The following is a 24523-nucleotide window of genomic DNA, read 5'->3' as shown; positions in this document are numbered from 1 at the left end:
ACCAAAAAGGTCTGGTGAGACATTTAGGAGGAAACCTTTAGGTGGGGTCACCGAGTCTACGCTGCGGGGTAAAGTCTTTGGCAAGTTCCTAGCAGAGTGTAAGTTCTGTGGCCTCCACACACCTAAAGAAACAAAGCACTACCCAGACTCACACATCCAAGTCTGTAGCCTCTAAGGAGTGACCTGCCAGGCATCACCCAATTGAGTGCCTTTCTGCTCATCTTGGGGTGCCAGGTTCTGAATCTTCCCCATCCTCAGCAGCAGAGACCGCAGGGGATTATGTCTCCCATGAAATCTGATCACTGGTGGCTCGAGCAAACCTAGCGCCAACGCACTCAGCCGCTGGTTCCCGGAGTCTGTCTCATCTCCTGGAAAAAACACTTTCTGGCTAAGGCCCTCCCCATCGGTGATGCCTCTGTCAGTCTATCACTGCTGTGGACATCTGCCAAAAAACACAATTCTTGGTCTTCTTCTTGTGACGCATACTTGACCGCTTCCTTCTAAGGACACAACCAGATTCAACCACCTGATGCTTCCTGTTTTATAATGCCCCTCCCTAATGCATACTCAAAGTGGTGCCATCAGTAGGGACTGCATGAGTGTCATCCTTCCAGCACAAGGACTAGCCCCTATGAGTACTCTCTGGATAGAGATTAGGGAGTGCCTGTTCAGGCATCATGGCTTAAAAGTGCTGCTGAATAAATATGTCCCAAAATTCACTTTCTCACCTGAACCTTCCAAAACTGAACAACCAAGGTATGTTTGTCATCGGTGCATCTGAACCTACAAAAGAACAGGATTCTGGGAGGATGCGGCAGATGAGGCCCGATAGAACACGGAATACGGTGTCCGATTGAGGTCATGCTCTCAGACACCCATATTATTGGCAGCCAGGAAGGAGGCAGATGGCCGGTGCCACATGGCACGATGGAAGTAATTGAGGACAGTGGGAGACAGCAGTTTAATCAGCACATGGAAGAAAGACTTCTTTCACCACCACAGGTCCCTGGCCAGTTTCCCATCATAACTAATAAAGTGCTTTAATCATGGAACTGTTTATTGGCAGATTTTTACAAGAGCACTTAAATTCTGAAAATATGTCACAAGTGGGTAAGACATGGATGCCTAGGGCGGGACCCTTGGAATTCTTCATTTAACACTGACCTCGGTTTGGTCACATTACTTGCCCTTCACAAAGTTTACAAGGAGGCAGTGGCTGAGGAAAGCTTGGATTTCAAGGATACACAGGATTCTGGGCTAAGATGGAGATTCGTATTGTAAAACTGCTGCTCGACATGGTCCATATAAGAAGGAAATAAAAAAAAAAACATATATATATATATATATATATATATATATATATATATATATATATATATAAATTTATTTCCAAGGGCTATCCCTTATTAAAAAAAAAAAAATCAAAACAAAAAACAGCCACATTGTAATACGTGTGAGCACTGCACATGCAAGGCTTTGTAATCTCATCCTTTAGGGGTGTCATAACCCTTCCTGTTGGATTTGTTTCAGTTGTACGTTAATGTTGTGTTCACTGCATGGTATGGGCAGATTTCCCATTATTGCCTCGTGGTGAAAGCTGGGCTGGTGATTTAAGGGTCTCTACCATGATTATATGCCCGAGCATCTTGTGAGGGCCTATAACAAGAGAGGGGGGCCTTTAATGACTGGTATTGTTCAAGGTTGAGGGGTTATAATGCTATCAGAATATTCCAACCACTGAGAGCAGATTGATATAAATTTAACTAGGAGAAACAGAAAGAAACATTTGAGTACTGGAGCAGATGGTTCTTTATCAACCATTGGAAATCAGACCGTGGGGCATTACCAAAGAAAACACTACGTTCTGATTGGCTCCTAGCGAGTCCATATATAACCCAATCAGATTCATAGCTAGTACTCAAGATAATCTTGCAGCACATATCCCTACACGTTCATCCCCTACCAATTGTAAGTGTCAATAAAAGGTTTTAAAAATAACTAAAGTACAACTAGCTAACAGAATGCTCCTTCAAGGAGAGACCTGCGGCTTGAGAAGGCTTTCGGTTTCCTGTGCAGAAGTCTGAATATGCTACAACAATTTCGAAATGAATGAGTCTCTGAACATGTTCTTTACATAGGTTGGTGTTGCACAGTGAAAGCCTGCTAAGTCTGTGGAAACGGTTGCCTCGTTCTGATTGATTAACAATGGTACTTAAAAAATATATGTTTTACTGAACTTTCCTCAGGGTTATTTATAAGGTTTACAGAGACTTTGTAGACAAAAATATATTTTTTAATGTGTTTGATCATGTCCTTATATTTTAATGACAATATAAATTATTTGAAGCCAATGCACATTCATGCTGGGAGATGCACCTACCAACAAAAGAAAGTGGGAAAAGCATAAGGAAAAATGAACTATCTGGAGAGCAACTCATCCAGCGGTTTTCACTACTTATGGGAGTACAAAACAATTTTAAAATATAAAATATGTCTGCAAATAGTTGCTCAGAGCTATAAAAAAAAAAAAAAAAATTAAAACTAACTACCCACATTTAAATGGAAATTGTAAAACAGGTTTACCAAAATTATACCCTTTTTAAAACTAAGGAGGTATTCATTAATGGACAGAAATACAGAAAAAGGAATCAGAGCACAGATCATATAAGGATGCCACTCAGACCTGCTCAGAAGAGACATCTTGAGGCAAGACAAGATGCAATTTCCAGCAACACTTGCAATAGAGAAATCATTCAAACTGTTCAATGATCGAGCTGTGAACATTGGAGCACCTCTAGCTGCCAAATCAATCAAGTCTGAACTTCCAGATTCAGTGGAAGAAAAAAGTGGGGCAGTGAATCTGTAGGTGAAGAGAAAGAGCAAAAGCTGTGGATACTGTGAGAACCCAGCTCATTGAGACAGCCGTGATGAAAGACATGGTCTGTTGTGGCCAGAATAACCACTTTGCCAACCTTTGCTGTTCCTCCAAAGAAGGTAAGGCCCCCAGATATCCAACAGAACCAACAACCAAAAAGGAAGTGAAACACATCAAAACAAAACCATAGAGCACCCTACACATGGAGAGAGACAGTGAATCAGAAGTTAAAGAAAACGCGTCCACTTTATATCTGTCTTGAGAAATGATGGCAAACTGAAGAGCCATTCACAATCATGCTGACACCTCAACATACAAGGCTCCAAAGTCAGTCGCCTCAGACACAGACACCACTGTGTGCCTCGTGACCAATGATGACTACATAGCGCTACACCACTAGACCACCCTCATGGATACTGGCACCAACATACACCCAGAGGCTATAACCTTTTGCACACCAATATCGTATGAAGCCTGTTCTATCTCTGTACAATGTTTCCTGAGATCCTCGTGCAGAACCACTTTGATGATCCGCAAGTCTGCTGAAGTCCTGGACCTCCTAGCTTTTGCTTTTCAAGTATATCAGGCCTGATTGATGACATGATGCAGGAGTTTATAGGTGTATTCAATAGCATTGGGTGCCTGAAGAAGAAAAGTGTGAAGCTACACATTGGCCAATCAGTGCAGACAGTGACGCTGCACGATCAATGGATTCCATTCTATGTCAGGGTGGAGGTTTAAAAAAACAACTTGATAATCTGGAAGCTGCTGGAATCAATGAAAAAAAAAAGCTGAAGGGCCCACATCCGGGTCTCACCTATTGTTAAAGCCAAGAAAGCTAACCATCGTGGGGAAGTGAGGATAGATGTAGACATAAGGCTGCACAACAAACCCATCAAAGATAACGACACCTGACTCAGACAGTAGACGGTAGGACAGCAGAAGTCAATGGTGCCACTTGGTTTTCCAAAATCGACCATAGGTATGGATATCACCAGCTAAAACTACATAAAGCATCACTATGCATAACATTTTCTACCCATATTGGGATCAGACACTATTGGCACCTCATATTTGGGATCTGCAGTGCAGCAGATGTATTCTACTGTGCATCGTAGAAGTGCTGGCAGGACTACAAGGTGTACTAAATGTCCATGATGACATCCTTCATGACTCCATTTTAGAAGAACATAATTATCATCCAAGAGCCATACTGACTGTAGTCAAGAAGAGTGATGTGGCCATGTATAGGAGCAAGTGTGAATTCCTCAAACAGAGCTTTGACTTTTTTGGATACTGATTGACAGTCAAGGGATTGCCTCCTGATGTGAAGAAGGTGCCAGATGTCAAAGCAGCTGCTTAACCTCCTAAGAACGACACAAACATGAATTTATTTTTTAGGAATGGTCATGTATTGTGGGCGTTTCATCACTAACCTGGTTAACAAGCAACAGATATCTCTAAAAGCTGAAGACCCTTTGGCAAAAAGCAAACTGCAACACATAAGAAGCCCTATCTACCAGCACCACGATGAAACGGTATGACCCAAACCTACCCACTGAGCGCTCGGTTGATGCCAGTCCGATGGGATTAGATGCAGGTCTGCTACAGCTGCAAAAGTGTTACCAGTGAGCTACGGTAATATATCCCAGCACAGTGTTGACTAAACCTAAACACAAATTCTCTCACAGTGAAAGACGCAATGACTATATTCTGGGAGGGGTCGACACTTCCATGTGTATCTGTATGGCAATCAATTCCAAGTCAGAACTGACCACAAACCAATAACTACCCTGTTTTAGGGAAACCCATTCAACCACTTTCCTGTATCGAGAAATGGATTCTCCACCTCCAAGAGTACTCATTTGAGGTGGAGTATAAGCCTGGTCACGGTAACCCCACATGACCTTTCAAGACACCCACGAAAATGTACAAGCGAAGAAGCCGGTCGAGCAAAAGAAATGGAGCAATATGCCAGGTCAGTCATTGATACGTCAAGGCCTGGCTGAATGAGAAATGGAGAAATCGTTGTAACCTCAATCAAGAAAGACTTTTTGGTACTAGTTTGACAGAAAATGGTCTCTAACGGATTAAAGTTGCTAATGGCTACTACTCCTTATGGAACACCAGTTTGAAGCAGTGCACAAGGCACGAGATGTGCCATGTTTTGCAGACAACATGCAGTCTACTCCTGTGGGGGAGGAGTCTAATCATTTTTGGTCTCCAGCATTCTTGATGTCGATCAACGCTGACATTAGGGGGTAATTTTAAAAAAATTGACTTTGCCAAAAAGGTGCGAGATTCCTACTTGACTCTCAGGTGGAACGTACTGGCATCCTCTCTATCATGATATGTAACTGGGCAACTTGATCATCCAGCTCCAATCATTCCAGAAGAGTGAGAGGATGGCATTGGCTCATATCAGCATGTATTTTGCATATTTACCCGACAGACAGCACTTGCTGATCTCTTTTGAGGATTTCAGAAAATATTCTGAGCTGGAGTTCATGCCCTCCCCTACAGCAGAGGTTGTAATTCTTAAGGTATGAAAAGCATTTCCTCCATGAAGTCTACACCAACAATGAACCACCACTTCAAAGCCAAGATTTCAATCGATATTACAAACCACTGTAGTCAGACATCGGAAGGGAACATCCAGATGGCCTCAAGCCAACGGAGAGGTGGAAGGATTCATGCGTACATTAAATAAAGCGATCCACTTAGAGCTAAAAAATGACAATCTTGCATCATGGGCTTTGTACAGATTCTTGAGAGAACAATAACACACTGCACTTCCTCTCGCGGTGAGAACCTGCACATTTACTACTTGGGTAGCAGCCCCTGTATTCCTTCCCAGGTCACTCCACGTGGACTCCAGCTGTGTTAGATGAGGGCAGTGCCATGGTGAGAAGGAATGCAGCAACCCAGCAAGCAAGCTGCCAACGAAGAGCAAAATGTAAAGGCAAAAATGTGGGAGAAGTTGCTTCGGTCACTGTTAAGAGCTTGTTGTGAACCTCAAGATGAATACGTGTGGAGTGGTAAATCTGTGTATTCAATCACAACAAGAGGAAGGATTAATGAAATAAGTGGCTTCAAATTATTCTGGTGTTAGCGGAATTGGAGCACTTGAACAGCAAAATATAATTTTACCTGCAGATCTGAAAATTCAACCACCCACCCGAGATCTAGGACCCCGAACTACTCTGCCCTGCCTGTGGTTCCAGCCCAAGAGCTTTAAGATGGCAAGAATTGTTTCTATTTCCTTTCATGATCCCATAAACCTCAATGACCGACCAAATACTTTAATAAGAGGTGTACATTTTATTAACTTTCACGAATATGTATTCTTTTTTCATGATCATTTTTTTACGTTTTACCACCGGATTTTTTTGTTTATACATCCCTTTGCCTGGTTTGTTTATAATTTATCTTGTAACCTGGTAGATCCCCAATATTTTCCTTCTACGCACTATTTCCATGCCCTTATCAAAAATTGACCCAGAGAGACAAGGCCAGCCTTCTTCACAGTGGGTAAATACATGGGTGGGAAAGCATGCTGGAGAGAGTTATCCATGCTAAGGCATAAGCCCATCACCTCAGTCGCCAATAGAGGTACCCCCTGTCACTTCCTTAGCTACAGGTGTCCATGAGACGGGGGCCTCACTTGCTCCCATATATTAATTTACGATTGTATGTGTCACGACTTGAGCATCATGCTGAAGTGTCCCAATGCTCTATGATGGAAAAGATTCAGGCCTCTTCGTTGCAAAGCTCTAACCGACGCAGAACGAGTCATTCATCAGTGCAGATGGCGCCCCACAAGCTGAAGACGACTCCCTCCCTGGGGCTAATTCTGCTCCACAGGAGTGTTTTAAAATGAGTCATGGAAAGGTGGGATCGCCCCGCGGATTCAAGGCGTGGACCCCCTGCAGGGTGATAAAATAAGCGAGAGGAAGGGGGTGTAACAGAAGCGAGTGGGTGGAGAAAGACTTGTAGGGGAAAGTGAGATCTAATGGAACAAAAAAAGATTAGTGGCAAATCATCTCAATCTAAACAAGCATTGACAAAGCCAATAGATCTCACCTATGGGGGAGCTATTGGCTATGTCAATTTCTTTGAGCCGTGTTTTAACAGCAGCACGGCTGAAAGCAAGAATAAAAGAGCTGTGACACAACCAGCTCTGACCCCGAGGGACAGTGATCCATTTTCTTATTATGGGATTATTCTCACAAAAAAGTTTCTTACGTCTGAGCTGAAGGTCACAGTGTTAACCCCCCACTAATACAGTGCCAAAAAGGCTTTGCCGGGCAAGCAGTACCATCTGCATCTTCAACCCTCTTGGTACAACCTTTGGGCAATTTGTTTTCTGCAGAACGGGAGGGGGAAGCAATGAAGGGGGAACGGCGTGGGGGGACTGCACAAGCTGCACAGCGCAGGTGGATGTTGAGTTGGAGGGCAAGCAACAATGTGGGAGAGAGGAAGGGGGCAGGGTCGGACTGGCCGTAGTGGGCACCGAGCATTTACCCGGGCGAGCAGGCAGGGGTAGGTTTTAGGCCCCCGGGAGCAGTTTTTGTTACCGGGGGCCGGTTTTTCAGCATAGCTGCAATATCTACCCCAGCAACAAAAGCGATGCAAGGCTTTCGATTACCCCTCCCTCACCCCCGGGGCCGGTCAAGCTCTTTGCCAGAGCTAATTTCGGTTTCCAGACTGGCCCTGGAAGGGGGTACAAGGCAAAGGGAATAAAAGTACATGTGAAAGCAGCAAGCAGTAGGACGACACTGGGCAGAGGAATTAGTACTTGGGCCATGCTCCAGGGTAGGGACACACACGAACAGTGGAAGGGAAGCCCGCACTAGTTGAACAAAGAGAAGCAAATAAATTACTGCTGAAGCAAACCAATGGAAGCAATGACCAGGCTCTACACCCCGAGTAGGTAAACCAAAGTTCTTGCAAGCGAGAAGAGCATATACGGTCTCAGGCGAGATCTGAAGTATAGAGCATGGGGTGGTGTGGGAGGGGGTAGACTGTCAAAGAGGCGAAGGTGCCCGCCAAACATCATAAACGGCATAAAACAACTAACAATGTTACCAGAAGATTTAGGGTAAAGGCAGGAGAGTTTAAGGAAAGGAGTGTGGTTGTGTCCTGCCGGAGGGGAAACAGCCTTTACCACTCAGTATCTTTACTACCATGATCTTTGCCATGCAGTCTTTCCTACATCCATGCAGTCTTTCCTACATAGGTCTGTTTTTTAATAGCATACTTTTCATGCTATTTAAAACAAAAAGTGATTTTAGTGTTTAGGGATGGAAGTGAGGGGTGAAAGGGAGGGAAGGATGATTTTAGGGTTCAGTAGTGGGAAGAGGTAATAGGAGGTGAGGGCGACTTGAGGGTTCAGCGGTTGGTAGAGGTAAATGGAGGCGAGGGTGACTTGAGGGCTCAGTGTTGGGTAGAGGCAAATTAAGGTGACTCAAGTTTCTCAGGAGTGAGGAGAGCTAAAGGGAGGTAAAAGGGGCTTGAGGGCTAGGGGGTGAGCAGATGTAAAGGGAGGTTAGGTGGTGAGGTTACAAGTGTGCGTGGAGGTAACTGGAGGGGAGGATGATCTTATGGATTATGGATGGGTAGAGTTAAAGGTGAAGGTGAAACAAAGCTTTCGAAATCACTGCATGTCCAATGACGAATAAAACAGCCTCTAAATCAGTGGCTCTTAATCTTTTTATTTCTGTGGATCCCCACAAAAATCACTACTGGAAGTCTAGGAGTCTTGCTTAAGCATTTTCTTCAAGGACGTGGACATCTCTATGGATCAAACAGAGTGCTTTCAAGTCGCCACAGCTGTTGACCAGGACCAAGTGCGGATACTTTCCTATTTCTGTAACATCGCTGAAAGTCTAAGTCACAAGCAGATGCTCTTCCAGTAGTCACAGTGAGACACCATTGCCATCGGTAAAGTTTGCAATGGGTGTGGATTCAAAATGGAAGCCACTGTCCAAGATTAAACCTGTTTAATGGACGCTTTGGTTAGAAACATTTGTGGGAGAAGAATGTCCAATGAGGGTTACCAACTGCTGGGAATGCTAAAGGGTCTCCTGCAACAGAGGACTTGGATTGCAGTCTTAGCAGTGTCGAGACATAGGCAATTTAATAGTAGAGAGGACCACCACGTTGGAAGAAAAAGACTGTACAAAGCACTTTGAATTTAAAGTGTTGTTGAACTGGAAGACAGTGCAGTGATTTCAGGGCTGGAGAAAAGTGGGGTTATAATCTTAGCTTTAAATAAAGGTCCTGCATTTGGGCCAGTACTCTCCTTTGAGGACTAAGAGCATAGTACAGTAGTTTTAGAATAACAATAAGGCTCTTGTGAGTTATATCCTATGAATCAGCTGACCTAAAGTGAGTACCCGTCTCAGTCACAAGCTAATACAGGAAGTCCACCCTTCCCCTTCTTCGCTACTTGGTTTTCGATATCTACTCAATGTTGACAAAAGGCCCAGCATACATGAAATAGTGAAGGCTACTGGGAAAGAAGATGGTCTTGTTTGGCTGAGACAAAAATGCATAATTATATACACAATCTAGACATATGTTATGGCCAACTCTGATATCAGTGAGCTTTTTCTGCATCACCCAGATGCCTCGTCAATCTGCCCCTCTTCCCACATCCTTGCAACCCCACAACAGACTAACTACTGCAAATTCAGCACCTACCCAAAAAATTCAATACCATCTTTTCTGCTCCTACAAATGAGGTTATGCTGCATGCTGTTACAATTTACATAGACTTTCTTTCTAAAGGATTTCCTTACAGTGAATGAATGTGCGCCATTTGGTATTATCTTTAAGGCACGACCCCTGCACAGCTCTCCTTCTGACCCCTTCCTGCCGACATTCGGCCACTTAACATTCCTACCCCTCCACCACCCACCCATCCCCCTCCCCCCCCCCGACTCAGTCAATCTCCCTCCCACTCACTATCAATTCCTATCTGTACATTCCTGCACTCCCATCATACCCACCCAGTGTGGAATGCTTCTTTCCTTCCCTGCTTTTTGTTTTGATAATTTATGCATGCGTTTTTATATTGGGCGGACCTTACCCGAAGGTGTCAGAGCGCTTCACAATAGGAACAGAACTGATACAAGAGAACATTACAACAAAATACAAAAGCAAAAGTTACATTACATGAGGCAAAAGTGACAATCGTGAGCAAACAAAATACAAGAGGTAGCAAACGGTGCATTACAGGAGGAAAAAGTGACGTGTGCAGGTTACAAAAGCATACAAAGTACAAGTAAAGGTATAATACTGCAATAAATGGAGGACACTCAAACACAAGAACAAACGTTACATAGGCAATGGTGGCACTTGTGCAAGTGTCGAAAGCAAACAAAAAGTAAGAGGTAGCAAACAGTGTGTTACAAGAGAAAAGTGACATGTGCCTGTTACAAAAGAGTACCAAACACAAGTAAAAGGGTAGTACTGCAATAAATGGCAGTCTCTAAACCACAACAACACACTGGGAAGGCACTTCCATAGTCATGGAGAATAGACATTTTCTATACTAAAAGGTCTTCCGTCAAATAATAGAGAGGGCATGAATTAACTTTGGAAGTGTCTTTGAAGGAGGAGAACTTTGAGGTCAGTTTTGAAGGCCTGGGGGGAGGTGGTGGTCCGAAGCTGAGGCGGAAGTGAGTTCCAGATTCTCACTGCGTTGCCTGAAAAGGATTGGGCCATCGATCTTTCCTTCTTGAAAGTGGGAGGTTCAAGCAGTAGATTTTCCGCATTTCGTGATTGTCTAGAGCCTCCAGAGAGTTTGTTTATTCGCCAGATAGCGAGGAGAGGAGGAGTGAAAGGCTTTGTGGGTGATGTGATACTGGCCAGCGGCGCCCAAGCCACAGACTCCTTTACTGGCACACATGTCCCTTTAGAGCCAGCCCATTGACTGGCATGTCCATCCTAGGATATAAAGAAAATCAGTGACCTCGGACACAGAGTCCCCTTTCCTAATGATGTGAACATTCAAATGAACTGCAAGAGGACATGCGCTCCATAAGCCGTATTACTGATATGGGGGCACTTTCCTTGGTTGCGCCATGGCGCACCTTTCAAAAGATGTGCCAGGTGGAAACAAGTAAAGTGTGCCCTATTAGAATGAATGCACTGCCCCATGTTTCACTGTGTAAGCGGCAACACGTCTGTACTTTTATGTGGGATTAGAGATCCCCCTTGCTGGCGGGTGCAATGAGTGACTGAACGCCTTCAGGGTGATGTCTGGCGGGTGGGAGTCCGTGGGACACCCTTTTTCTCCTCCAGAGGTCTGCCTTTAGGAAGTGAACTTAAAGTGCACCACCTTTGTGTGGCACACTTGCAGTGCGCCTCTTAAAGGCGTGCTCGTCTCTGCACCCCAGTGGCGTAACAAAACTTGAGGCGGCTCCCCTGCAAAGTACATGGTGGGGTCCCCCTATGGACACACTCAGGAGCTCTCAGACCTGGTTACTGTGCTGATGGGGACTCCTGGATCTCGGCCCCCCCCCCGGCTGTGTGGCCCTTTGCTACGCCACTGCTGCACCCATGTCGGTAATACGGTGTGGGCGCAGGAAGGCAAAGTGAGTCCCTCAATTGCAAGTGCCCACGCCCCCATGCAAATGAGGGAACACCCTCAAAAAAGTGCTTGAGCAACATGTGCGCAATCTTTATCTTTATTACAGAAGGGGTTGCACAAGCATCAGCGGCTTCGTCTGTAACACCATTGTGCCCCAGGGGCCCTCAAAACCGGTGCATACGCCATTGTGTCCCACAGGCACAAGGTATAATATAGTCCCATGTCTTCACAAGCAGCACTACATCCCTCCAACGTCACAAGCTTGCATCATGAAAGGCAGCTGGTTTCCAACATTCATCCTCCACAATTGAAGGCGTTTCTGGGCCTCGATATATAGTATTTTGATCTTTAGGCAATTGGCTAAACCACTCCCAATTGCACGTGCCCTTACCCAAAATAAGGGGAAATTGTTTTACATTTAAATGTGCATTATTGCCAATACTTTGAGTCAGCTGTAACGTGTGGTCGGGTGGCAGGCACGGATATGAAAAGTGAAAAACTGGCTTTTGCAATTAAACTGCCAGATTTAATAGTATGCAAGACGGGTGTAATAATGCTTTGCAAAGTAAGGCAAATCTGCTTAATATTTCAATATGAAATTTAAGCTGTGCTAGCAGTTGCATTTAAAAAGGTAACTTGAACTAGGGAGCTATTTTATAAGAGTGGTTTTGCCAGCCATTAGCTTTCAGGAGTGCACTGCTTGCTAGAACTTCTGTTTTTGCATCTGCATTTGAAATTAATAGAAACGTAATTGCATTTATATATAGTTAGGGAGATGTGAAAGCATTTTCCTCTCTCTTGAGATAGTAAGCGAAATAAAATAAAAAAAACATACAAGATTATGTTATATATAAAACTAATCTGACTTTTATATAGCTATTACATTTCTGCTTTTGTGTTTACCAGTCATTTCTTGTTGTTTAATCCCTTACTGTGGCCACGCCACCTACGTCTCACATGTAACTGATAAGGTAACCAACTGGCATGGGTGCAAATTCAGGACGCAGGTGTAAAAATTCAGGACAAAGGGTCAAAATTCAGGACAAAAATTCAGGTCAAAAACTCAGGACAAAACATTAGTTTTACAGACATATGATAGGAAGTTGCACAATTGTAAATAAGTAAGTAAATAGACAACCAAAATAAGTTCAAGTCAAAATAAGTTTATATTAGTTTGAGACAATCGTGCACGTCAGTTTTTCAGTATGCGCACAGCTTTGCAAATCGACATCAGGCCCTTTCTGCAATCACGATTTGTGCTAATGTAACAATCAACATTAAATAGTATTTTTTTATTCATATGTTTAAATCTTACTTTTAAATGTACAGTGAAAACGCTGTTTCAGGCCCATGACATTAAGAAGCACTTCGCTGAAAATCCATTGCATTCATGTTTACCCAGAACTCTTTTACCTTGCACATTATATTTATTAAGGGATAATATTTTCAGGGACATCAGAAACTGAACTGAATGCTATTTTAAAAGTGGTTATCACTTCTACCGTTCACAAATTTCCAGCTTGACAATGTGGTAAATGACATATAGATGGAGGCCTTGCACAAATGATTGCTCTGCCCCCGAAAGTTTTTTTATTTTATTTTCTCCAGCACAGCTCAAAGATAAAAGCCGAGTGCCTTGCCCTAGTCTGATACAGAAGGCACACCACATGCGGTCACTACAATGGGGCCCATAGTCATTCTATATGTGATAATCAGCTGCAGTCTCAGAATGACAATGGGCCGGTCCACAGTCTTTGCGATGTCTGGGAGGGTATGCTGTAGACAACCTCAGTCTACAAATTAAAAGATAAGTGCAAGAGGCCCTGAGTGGAAACTTTTAAACTCATGCGGCCTCTCGCAGGGGAACGGCATACCTTCCTGAAATTCCCAAAATTACGGTCGCCTTACGGACATCATACTAAAATAACGGACGGTCCGTGAAATTTACGGATGGTTGTTCAACCTAACTGAGGACATTCACATCAGTTTATCCTCAAAGGGATTTGACTATTTCACACTGTTCTGTTAAAAAAATCCTGGAGACAATGTCCTTTCTGGTACATCTGCCTGTCTGAGGGGATCCATGACATTGCTTCTGTAAAGAAGAGGGCCTTAAAGACACAGAGGATCCACTCACCACCTGAGGTGATAAAGGTGCCCAAGAGGGCTGGGACTGGCCGATCATCATCTGTGGTGGACAGAATGGGCCCACCTTGGGAAGACATTGGACAAAAGGAGAAACATTTTAGTGAAGTTTAGCTCAACTATTGAGGATTATTGTAGCACACACAAATCTGGGATATGTTTTGCCAAAAAGAGCCTGGCGGACTCGGAACCATGCTAGTGTTGTAGCACGAAGGGGGAGATACCCCCAGAATTTGGTTTGCTTAAGGAGGACTTCCAAACATCTTTAGAAATTGCTGCTCGGAGGTTTTTTTATTCAGAGAGAAAACGAACAGAAGAACTAAGAAAATCTACTGGAACAAATCTCATCTACAAAGAGAAGTACTGCGGAGAGGTGTGCCCTGCTTTACTTTCAATTTTGGAACTGGAAAAGCTTCTCTTGGGAGTTGGGAAGCTCTTTTTGCTGAACCACAAGGGGTAAAGGGTCTAAAGTCGAACTTTGCCAGATAGAGCATTTCTTCCAGAGGCTGAAAATATGTGGAAGATCATAATAAACAAAGACAGCTACATTTGCCTGGATTGTTTTTTGATACTTTTATAAGTCCTGACCTCCATCATCCATTTGAATCATTTTGGTGCAATTTTAATAATTATGTTTTTTGGCTAAGTCATATTAAGAGTTTTAGACTATTTCTTAATTGTACAGTTGTTTTGGTACAGACGTTTATGTATCACATGCAATTTTCTCCTAGGAAGATATGTAATGCAATATAAAGTCAAATGAACAGCCAGGCTAGCAATGAAAGCCAAGTGTGCGGACCACTAGTTTTAACTTCTCTTAAGGAGGATCGAACACACTTCATGGTCATTATCCCACCTTTTCCATCCCAACCAGCACCATGGCCATTGCTAATGTTCTGCACTCTCTCAAATATGGATCACCTACATTGACTTTAACAGGATTACCCTTCACATGAAGGCACCCTCTTTGGAGACTGAAAATGTTGAGTGGTATATGTAAATATGTTCATGTTCTCCACCCAATCAGCCTTTCCATCTGCCAACCTGGACTCCAAATATTCATTTTACTTTATTTATGCATCACAGTTTAGGTGTTGTGGCCTATAATTATTCAACAGTATGGGATGTCCTATGTGAAAAGAGCTATACATTGAGCCTTTGAAAAAGAATCGCCATTCCACCCAAGGAATGCAGAAGTAATAATCCTCAGTGTGCACACTTTATTTTCAAGAATCTAGAATTTAATTTCAAATATGTTGCTAACCCCCCCGGAGAATTCACGTGTGAGGAGCAGGCCACAATCTGAGGTGGAAAACTAGGCAAAGTGGTGTTGGGTGGTAAAGTACATTAAACAAGAGAGTACATACCTGGGCATTATTCAAGAAGTGCTTATAGAAAAACGAAGTAGTATGCAAGACACATGTCTCCATTTACCTGGTATACTTTGCCTTCTGGACACCAGGGCGGTGTCGAGTCCCCCACAATCTTTGCCTCCCTTCGAGTATGGCCCATCATCTGTAAGGGTACAAAAAGGGCACTCTTAAAAAATAAACAAAAACAAAGATCAAACCTAAGTAAGAGAAACAAGTTCATGATTATGCAGCAATTCACAGTGACTGGGATGAAAGCCAGGACAGAGGTGACAATATCGTTCTAAATTCAACCAGAGACACCATTTCACAATCACCAGGCCGCTTCCAAGGAGGCGAAAAGTAAAATTCATTTTTACAAGCTATTTTAAAAACAAATCCTACACAACACTATGTAAGATGTAAAGTCTTAAACTGCAATCAAGTTACCAATGTTCAAGTTACCAATGTTGGCTGTCGGACGTAGTCTTTTCACTCTCATACAGTGGCGGCTCACCAAGGGTGTGCTGCGGGGCGATGGGGCGGGGCTGAGGAGGGGCAGGGTGGGGGGCAGTAAACTCCGGCTTACGGACGAAGAGAGTTAATTAAATAAATATATAAATAAAATAATTTACAGTGTGTGCGCTGCATCGTCAACTCAGCGTTGCAGCGCTCACAATGTAAATTGTTTTAATTATATATTTATTTACTTAACTCACTTCGGCCGTAAGCCGGAGTTTACTACCCCCCACCCTGCCCCTCCTCTGCCCCTCCTCCGCCCCACCGCACACCCTCGGCAAGCCGCCACTGCTCTCATACACAAGGTTGTCTCAGTGAGGATATAATCTGTGACGTCACCAGTGATGGCACTGAGTATTCCTCTGTGACGCCATGGGCAAGGTCAATGAGGAGTGCATTGGGGAGGAAAGGTTGCTTAGCTTGTCATAGTGGAGTTTCCTTTTTTTTTTATCGCTCAGCTGCAATTCACCTGAAATAAACCTTCCGGGATGTCAATTTACTAAAATGCTCGGGGTTGCGGAAGTGACATCACATGCCCTTTGACCTTAATGATATCACAATTAGTGACACCATAGGAGCTTTGACCAACAGTTTTCATTGGAGTTTATGTCACATGATGACATCGTAATAAGTTACACAACTGAAGAACCATAAGAAATGCATAATTATTACAACACAGACGTCTGTTTTAGTTACCACCTATATTAGCGTGCTAACATGATCTTTTGAATGTTCTGAAGCATAAAAATATCCCTAAATTGAAGCACACAAGTGAAGCAAGTGAGCCAGACCTAAAAGGGTTCGAGCTCCTTTCCAGCAATTGTTTTTAAAAATGGGGCTATATATAATATTTTTAAGCACAACGTTCACATACATTTGTTAAAAAGCCATAGGCTCTAAAGGGACACTCCCTAAATAGTCAAGTTATTTCAAGGCGAGCCAAGCCAAAGAAAAAGGACACTCCCCGGGCATTTACCTCATCTTTAGGTCGAGCCTGGGCAGCGCATGCGCTGCTCTGCGAGCCATGCTGTATTGGGAGAATGGAATAAAAGCCCCGCCCACTCTCCGCCCATAATTGTCATTGGCTTGTGTCATTGTCTTTCGTAAATGCTGGCTTCGGATTCGTTAATAGGCTCGTTAGTCCCTTCTTAGTACTGCCTTGTCCATTTGTAATCTCCCATGAGGACCGGCCCTTATACTTCTGTTGTTATACAGTATGTCTTTTTTAGTCCATAAACATTTCTTGTACTGCAGGCACTACATACTTTCCTGCAACATTCAGAGCACCGTGCTTGCTTTCACTTTCCGAGCTGCAGAGACAATGGCGGCCGCTTCTTTGAATAGGTCTATGAGCTATTGGCACTGTAAATGACCATGCCTTTTAGTTATGAGTAAATTAGCAAAACTGATCAACAAAAGGCATTTTCATTTACAATGCCATTAGCTTAAACTCTCGCAAATACAAGACCTATTGCATTGCAAAAGCTTGTTTGACAATGTGCTCCTGCATGTCACAAAAGACCCCCATTGTCCCAAGGCCAGTTTTTTTTCTTGGGTGGCCTCAAACCCCAAATTTACATGCAATAAAAAGTAGAATTTGGTCATTAATGCCATCCATATATCATGGGTAACTTATGTCAAAAATGACCTCAATATGTCTGGAGCAGCATTTTGTCATGGTTGCCACCTCCCATATGCCACGGCTGTCCTCTCATGACAATTACCTACAATGTACTAGTGCCAGCTTCTTGCCATGGGTTCCACTGTGCCAAGAACTCTAAAGTATGCCAGCTTTAGTCTTTTTCCACAAGAGTGCTAAATGCCAAAAATTACTTACATAATGCCCGTAACAGAATTTTACCAGTATGCCAAAAACTATCTCCAATACGAATTACCTCCAGTATGCCAGTGCCAATATGTTCCCATTATGCCAAGAATTAACTCCAGTCTTCCAGTATTGTCACATGGTAGGGATGGTCAGTGCCAGTATTTTTCCCTTGGTGGTTCCATAAGAGAAGAATGAACTTTACTAAGGTATAATAAACACCAGACCCCCAAGTATGCATGTTCACTTACACACCCACATTCTCACTCAATTCATTTTCACTAATTTACACTTGCTCATTCATTGTCACTCTTAATCGCACTCTCTAATTTTCACCCACTATCACTTATCACTCACTCTGATTCACCCATTCTCACTCATTAACACTCAAATTCATTTACTCTGACTCAATAATACTTTCTCCCTCACATGGATTCTTACAATCTCTAACATCCCTAAACACTTAATGCTCATTCACTCATTTGCAGTAACTCTTACTCACTGACTCATTCACTGACTCACTCATACATTCTCAAATACTTTCTTTCAAATAAACACACTCACATACATTTAAATGCATCTTTTTTTATATTATATGTCAGGAAAGGTCCCTTTCCAGCTAACTGCAGTCCACTTTTTTAAATAGTGAATAATAGATTATTCACTATTATTGTAATAACATTTTCAGAAAACAAGGAGAGTGAAGCCCCAACTGACACGATAAAGACAAGCTCACCCTGTGTTCCTGGCATTGATTTCCCCCCCTCTGAGGCTAGGGATCACAAAGGTAGCCCAATGGTGTCAAGGGGCAAGTCAGGGGTCGCAGTTGCGACCCTGGTGATACATAAAGAATGTCAATGTGCACCTTCCATGGAACAGCCTTCTATCAGATATGGAGATACCCTTCTGCAGTTATTGTTAGATCCCTTCGTCCTCAGAAAAAAAGCCAATTTGATTTTGCAAATAACAATGGTGTTATTAAGAGACAAAATGTTGGAAAGACTGATCAAGGTGGCTAGATTGCTGAGATGAGTGGTACAGAGTGAGACGAAGTGCATAACTTGACTACCCAGTTTTAATTACTACAGGGAGTTTCAGGCTACACTAAAGCAAAACAAATGCAATTGAAGGCTACAAGATATATGTGTATCAGGACAAGAGATAAACACAGGACAATACCCTTTGCGGTGCAAGCAGCCCTACGCCCTTCTGCCCTGTAAGGTGAAAGGGGCATTCCTACAGCACAGCCTCTCAGAACAAGCACTGACAAAGCCATTAGGTCTCACCTCTGAGAACTATAGGCTTTGGCAAGTTTTTGTCGATATGCTGTACAGCAGCAAAGATGCTTTGCAGTGTGGCTAAAACTAATTTTGAAAAATCACTATGAAAAGCCAGGGGTAAAGTGCCTTTTTTTTTAAATGGACCCACTATACTCTTCAATCCAAATAACAGACTAACATGTCCACCGCTCAAATTAATTTCATATTTCCCCATACTAATTCACCACTAATCCTTTTTGGGTTCTGGAGTAGCGTGCTACTTGCAAAAAAAGCGCTTTGACTCCTTGTATGGGATAGTAAGCGCTATATAAATGCAATTACAAATTTCATAACTATAATAAGCTGATAGTCAATGCCCTCAAAGATCTGGGCTGCAATACAAAGTAGTTACGAGGTCAATACCAAAAATGATTTTCCCAATACAAAGTCAAACTAATTACCAATCGTAATTACTCTCCAACATTTAAATGTCTGTTAACAGTCCATGAGCAGAAAATGTAACAAGAAGAGAAAGACCAAATTTTGAGAGAGAAAAAAATAAATAATGGATTAAGTTTTGATTTGAGATAGTAAGGCAGCTAAAGTATTTAACTGATCCCAAAATGGACACCTATTTACAGGACAAACCAGTGGACAAAGGATGACACTGCAGCAAGTAAAGAAGCGTGACTGACAATGGGGGAGATACTGGAGTTTAGAAAGATTTCGGGCAGTTTCCAGGAGAGTGAAATGTGGTTGTGTTTCATGGGAGGAATAAAGTCCTTTGAGATAACGCCCCATCTGCTACTTACTCCCTTATTGAGTCACCGTACATGCATTCTACCCCAGTGACATCACAGATCTACTCTGTACTCAGACATATGTGGTACCGCGACAAGCTTGCGGTAAGCATTCTTCCCTTAACCCCTTCCCCGCTCATGACGAGCTCAGCTCATCATGAGTTGTGCCGCTCGCACGCTCATGGCGAGCTGAGCTCGTCATGTAACGCGGCTTTTTTAAAAAAAGCCGCGCAGCGCGAAAAAAGCCGCCGCACGCATGCGGTTAAAGACGGACCTCAGGCCAGCATCTGAAATTCAGATGGACAGGAAATGATTGCAATGTCCAAGCGGAGACGGAACATCGATAGCAATTACCAGACCATTATTGGGCCGGAGAATCCCTAGAGCTGCCCTTGAATGCAAAGCTAGTTTTTAAAACTGGTAGAAAAGAACTGACTGGAGGCTATTTGATTCCTTACTAGGTCTATGTGCATGCAATATAGTGGACAGGACCTTGCCTTCGAAGTGCTTGACAATGCTGAAAAGCAAAGCAAAGGCTACTGTACAGATTATATAGAGCTATATTATTTTGTTTAGAAAAAAGTATGTGTTCAGATTGATGCACAAAAATTAAAGTTTTTATACACGCTTACTGGGTGGGCCAGGCACAGCATCCCAGAGTGTATTACCTTCAACACGCCTACGTCACACCGCTCCTCAGGAAGCTTCACTGGCTCCTCATTCACAAGAACAGCCAATTCAAACTTCTCACGCAGACATATAAAGCCCTACACAACACAGGAATAGACTATCTGAACAGTCGAATACACTTTCACCAACCCACCAGACACCTACGTTTTGCCTCAATCTTACCAACACACATTCCCCACATCCCCAAAACCAAAACTGGAGGTCGCTCATTCTCCTACATCAAACCCAGGACATGGAACGACCTCCCTCAACACATCAGAGCCTCCTCCTCACTTCTTGAGTTCCGTAAGAAACCGAAGACCTGACTCTTCATATAAGCACCATGGGGACCACAAATCTACACATCTGCCCAAGCGCCTGGATACCCTCTTGGGTGATTAGTGCACTATACAAATCAACAAAGTAAAAGCAATAATGACTGCTTATCTGGTGCCACTATTTTCGGTCTAATGATGCCTTTTGGAATCACCGAGACTCTTTCTTCCTCAGCCTCTTGCGTATGCCTAGCATTTATCAGAATTATGGTAGTGCAAGCCTAATGGTATATCTTCAACCTCAAGAGCAAGTTTTGCTGCCGCCAAACCGGATGCCTCTATTCCTGCAGCTGATGTATGCGCTGAAAGACAGTGTTGCTAGGCTCATGCGAGAGCTGGAACAGAAACAAAACCAGGCACATGCCCAAAAAAAGTAACCAAACATGGGCTACATATTCCTTTTCCTCACAAATATAACTACACAGAAGAATCAGATATAAGCACCATGTGGAGGTGAACTATCCAATAATGGTGCACATGAGCGACAGGCTGAGTGACGTACACAAAAAGTAAAATTCCATCAGCATGAAATATGCCCCCACCGTGCTTCTGCTAATGTTGCCAGCACAGTCCTTAAGAGCACTAGTAGGTCCTGCTACAGAGGCTACTAAGCTCAGCAGTATGTCAAATAGGAGATGTACTAAAAGAAAGAAGATCCTAGGTAGAGATCCTGATGAATATGGAAGTCAAAATAGAGGTGGGCTTGGAAGACTCATCACCAGCTGAAGCATGAACTAAAACACAGAGTGGTTGGAAAAATAATGTTTACTGGTACATTTGCAACAACAAAGAAATAGGGGGTGACCAGGGGGCTCAACTAGAGATTAAAAGTCCCTCACCAAGTCCAGTGGAACTTTTATTCTCTAGTTAAGCCCCTTGGTCACCCTCTATTTCTAAATGCTCCTTGAAATATGGTCGAACCCACCCTGACCTTTAGGAGTCAGGGTGAGCCCGATGATGAAGCATGACACCACTAGAGTGTGTGAGGGTTATATATAAAAAAGGAATTCTTTCCATCCCCGCACTAGTCATGCAGAGCTAGCATATCCACACGGGGTGACCTACCGCCCCCCCCCCCAATCCGTGTCCTGTGTACTATACAGCACAATCCCTATAACCTTTGGTGGGATACTATATTGTTGCATTGAGTTTACAAGGGAGGACATATCCCCCCACCTTCTTGATATTTGAAGAGACCTCTCAACCCTTCAGGTCCCACATGTTGTTGCTGTGTGAGCCTTGTTTGTTTAATATGGTTCCACCAGGAACCACATCAAGTGAAGGGCAGCTCTTTGGAGGCATCTTCTCAGTGTGGGTTGGTAAAATCAGGGACCATAGATAGAAAGAAAGTCCCAGCAACAACCCAAGGAAGAGCATCACTCTCAGCCCCCCCCGCGGACAACTGGATTGCACGCTGCCTGTAGCAAGTGGAGAAAAAAGTCCCCTCTGGCTCACTATCCGAACTACAAGGAAGGCCAACAGTCTCTCCAACCACAAGGCGGGCCAAACACATCCTATCCCAAAATCATCCCACAGTGTTCCTTGCATCCCCTAAAATGGCTGTTCTGGCATCCTTTACATGTCCTTGTGGACAAACCACACCGGTCCATGTAAATTTGTGAATGGCGCAGCTTAACCTTACTTTATAATTGTGTCACTACCTCGGAACCTCTTTGACTTGTAAATAGGCACTGTTATGATGTACGTACTCAACTGCTGTATGTTCAGTGGTGCCAGGGGTTCCCATCCCTGAAAATGCCCTCTACAAGCATTTTGCCAGACGCTTCATGATGGCAGGGCACAATGTTCTAGTCCTGCTCTTTAACTTATATTAATGCATTCTGGGAGTTGTAGTCAGAGATTGCTTTCATGGACTCATTTGGACCAAATTAAGGGGTAAAATTGACCTGCAAAGCCAAGGAGTGGAAATAACTTAGTAGAATCTGGAAAAATCAATCTTAATGTAGTGAATTGCAGGCGTCCTCGGTGGGGGCGCGCTGCCCTTCTGTTTGCAGTCTATGAACGCCCAATTAGCAGTCCACTCGAATCTGTGATCATTAGATACAGATGGCATGCAGTATTTCACTCTAATGTTTATGAACACGATTAAAATGGCTGCATCGGAATCTGGAAGGGTGCCACTAATAAAAGACGTGATTAAAACGTAGGCCTGGTTGAGGGTCTTCTCTAGAATGTACAACTAATTGACGAATGGTGGCAGGAGCAGTCTACAAAGATGTGTACTCTCTCTGCAAGCAGATGGACCGGCTGTCAAAGCTCTCTCCAACCAATAAGCGCCTTATTTTATTTATTTATTTTACGGAGTTTTATATAGCGCAAACTTGACCTGAAGGTATCTGGTATCAGAGCGCTTTACATGGCACCAGTTGCATTACATGAGGACACATTCATTTTGTTAGGCACGGGGAGATTAAGTCATGTGCCCGGAATCACAGGATGTTGAGCGTCATTGCCAAGACTCAAACTCAGTTCCCCAGTTTCGAGGTTGACCGCCCTAGCTGTTAGGCCAAATCCTCTTGCCTTGAGGACGTCCAGCTCTCAGAGACACTCTACATAAAGCCCCATTCATTTATACATTATTCCAATTTCAAGAAGCTGCACTTCTTTTCTGAAGTAAACAATGTATTTATTTAAAGGCCCACCTGATACTATATCTGGTCAAGTGTACCATCATTAACCAAATACTGAGATACAAGCTTCAAGAGAAAAATAGAAGGGAAAGACATACACAAAAGAGAGAGAGCATTTTTAGCTCTGGCCAAGAGACCGCTTTAGCCTTATGTTTTCCCCAAAAAATCATGACAAAAATTAATACACATATAAACAGACTGGCTTTTGTTCAACTCTCTTCATCTATTGGCTTGGTCAAGTGCCATTCACATTTTACTTCCACCCACTATAATACAGAGCTTGGGGGTGATGGGTCAGCCTGTTTGAGCTATTGCCTCTTTCACTGTGAGTGACAGTATTTTGTTCTTTCATGTGTGCCTCTCTGCCTCGAAAGTAGTCCACATCAGTAGCATTGATTTTGTTTTCTCCTATTAGTTCATAGTTTGTATATATTTTTACAATACCATTTTAATTTACTTACATTTTGTTACACACATGCGCAGTCCACCTTATGATGGCAATATTTTTACGTAATTACTTTTTGCATCCATTACATATGCTTGCAACAACAAAAAATACAAAATTGCAGGTTTGTGCAGGCTACGGCTATTGGCTTTGCTAATGCTTGTTTAGCTATTGAGATGTGGCCGCATGCATGCTGTTCATTAAATTCTTTTTTGACTACTAGTCCCCATTTCTAAAGTTCTATCAAAGAACATTGCAGCAGAGAGTGAACATGCTATCCTGCTGAAAGAAGTATCCGCCACATGATGGGAATTATGGGCACCATCCTAGTTTGTGGGATAGTCTAAGTATCACTGCTTGAGTGGGAGTCTCACACCTTGCTCAGGATCTCACTACAAATGTGCCCAGACACCTCCATGTCACCAGCTCACAGCTTTTCCGGTCCTGAGCTTTCATTTTACAATTCACGGTCTTCCAATTAGTTAAATGGAAATTAAACAAGACTACATTTCCCAGAATGCAGATTTGTGAAATGGAACAAATCCCAGGACATGTGGCGCCATAAGCCAACACTAGCTCTAGTAGAGGAGTTCTGGCTGCCCCATTGACGTAAATGTTTTCTTGCACCTGGGAACCATTGTGTGCCTGTAATATTGACTCAAAAACAATGGTGGGCTCATGGGCCACGTGAACTCTGCTAAAGAAAGTGTGCTCATTCTGGTAGTTTCAGTACTGTTCCAATGGGTCGTACTTTCACGTAAAAGAACTCCAGTACTGATCCATCAGCACCAGTGTTGTCCTGCCTGATAACCAGACCTACCCCTAGGCAAGCAGCTAGAGCGAATGTGTTTCTCTCCCACGTCACAAGGGAACATGACCACCACTGCATGTATAGCCTAGCCGGCTAGTGCTCTGTAGTGCCTGCAATGGAACAATCACAGCGCTTTACAAAACAAATGGAAGTTGTTATTATGCACTAATCCTGGCATTCGTAATCTGTGCATCATTCTAGTGAGGCCACACTAGCCTTTTCTTGAAAAGCCTTGCACATT

At 43.3% G+C, this 24523-nt stretch overlaps 1 protein-coding gene across 2 annotated transcripts in view; it reads right to left on the bottom strand.

The window, feature by feature from the left end:
- Positions 1-24523, bottom strand: part of GRIP2 (glutamate receptor interacting protein 2) — a 476068-nt gene that overhangs the window by 238830 nt on the left and 212715 nt on the right. For both annotated transcript variants that reach the window (XM_078661710.1, XM_078661711.1), the window contains exon 2: positions 15054-15134. In XM_078661710.1, the coding sequence (XP_078517836.1) occupies positions 15054-15134 (81 nt within the window). The remainder of the gene's footprint in view (positions 1-15053; positions 15135-24523) is intronic.

Source organism: Lissotriton helveticus, chromosome 9 (assembly GCF_964261635.1).
Source record: "Lissotriton helveticus chromosome 9, aLisHel1.1, whole genome shotgun sequence".
Classification (NCBI taxonomy): domain Eukaryota; kingdom Metazoa; phylum Chordata; class Amphibia; order Caudata; family Salamandridae; genus Lissotriton; species Lissotriton helveticus.
The sequence above is the reverse complement of the archived record's forward strand: the minus strand, read 5'-3'. Positions and strand labels throughout refer to the sequence as shown.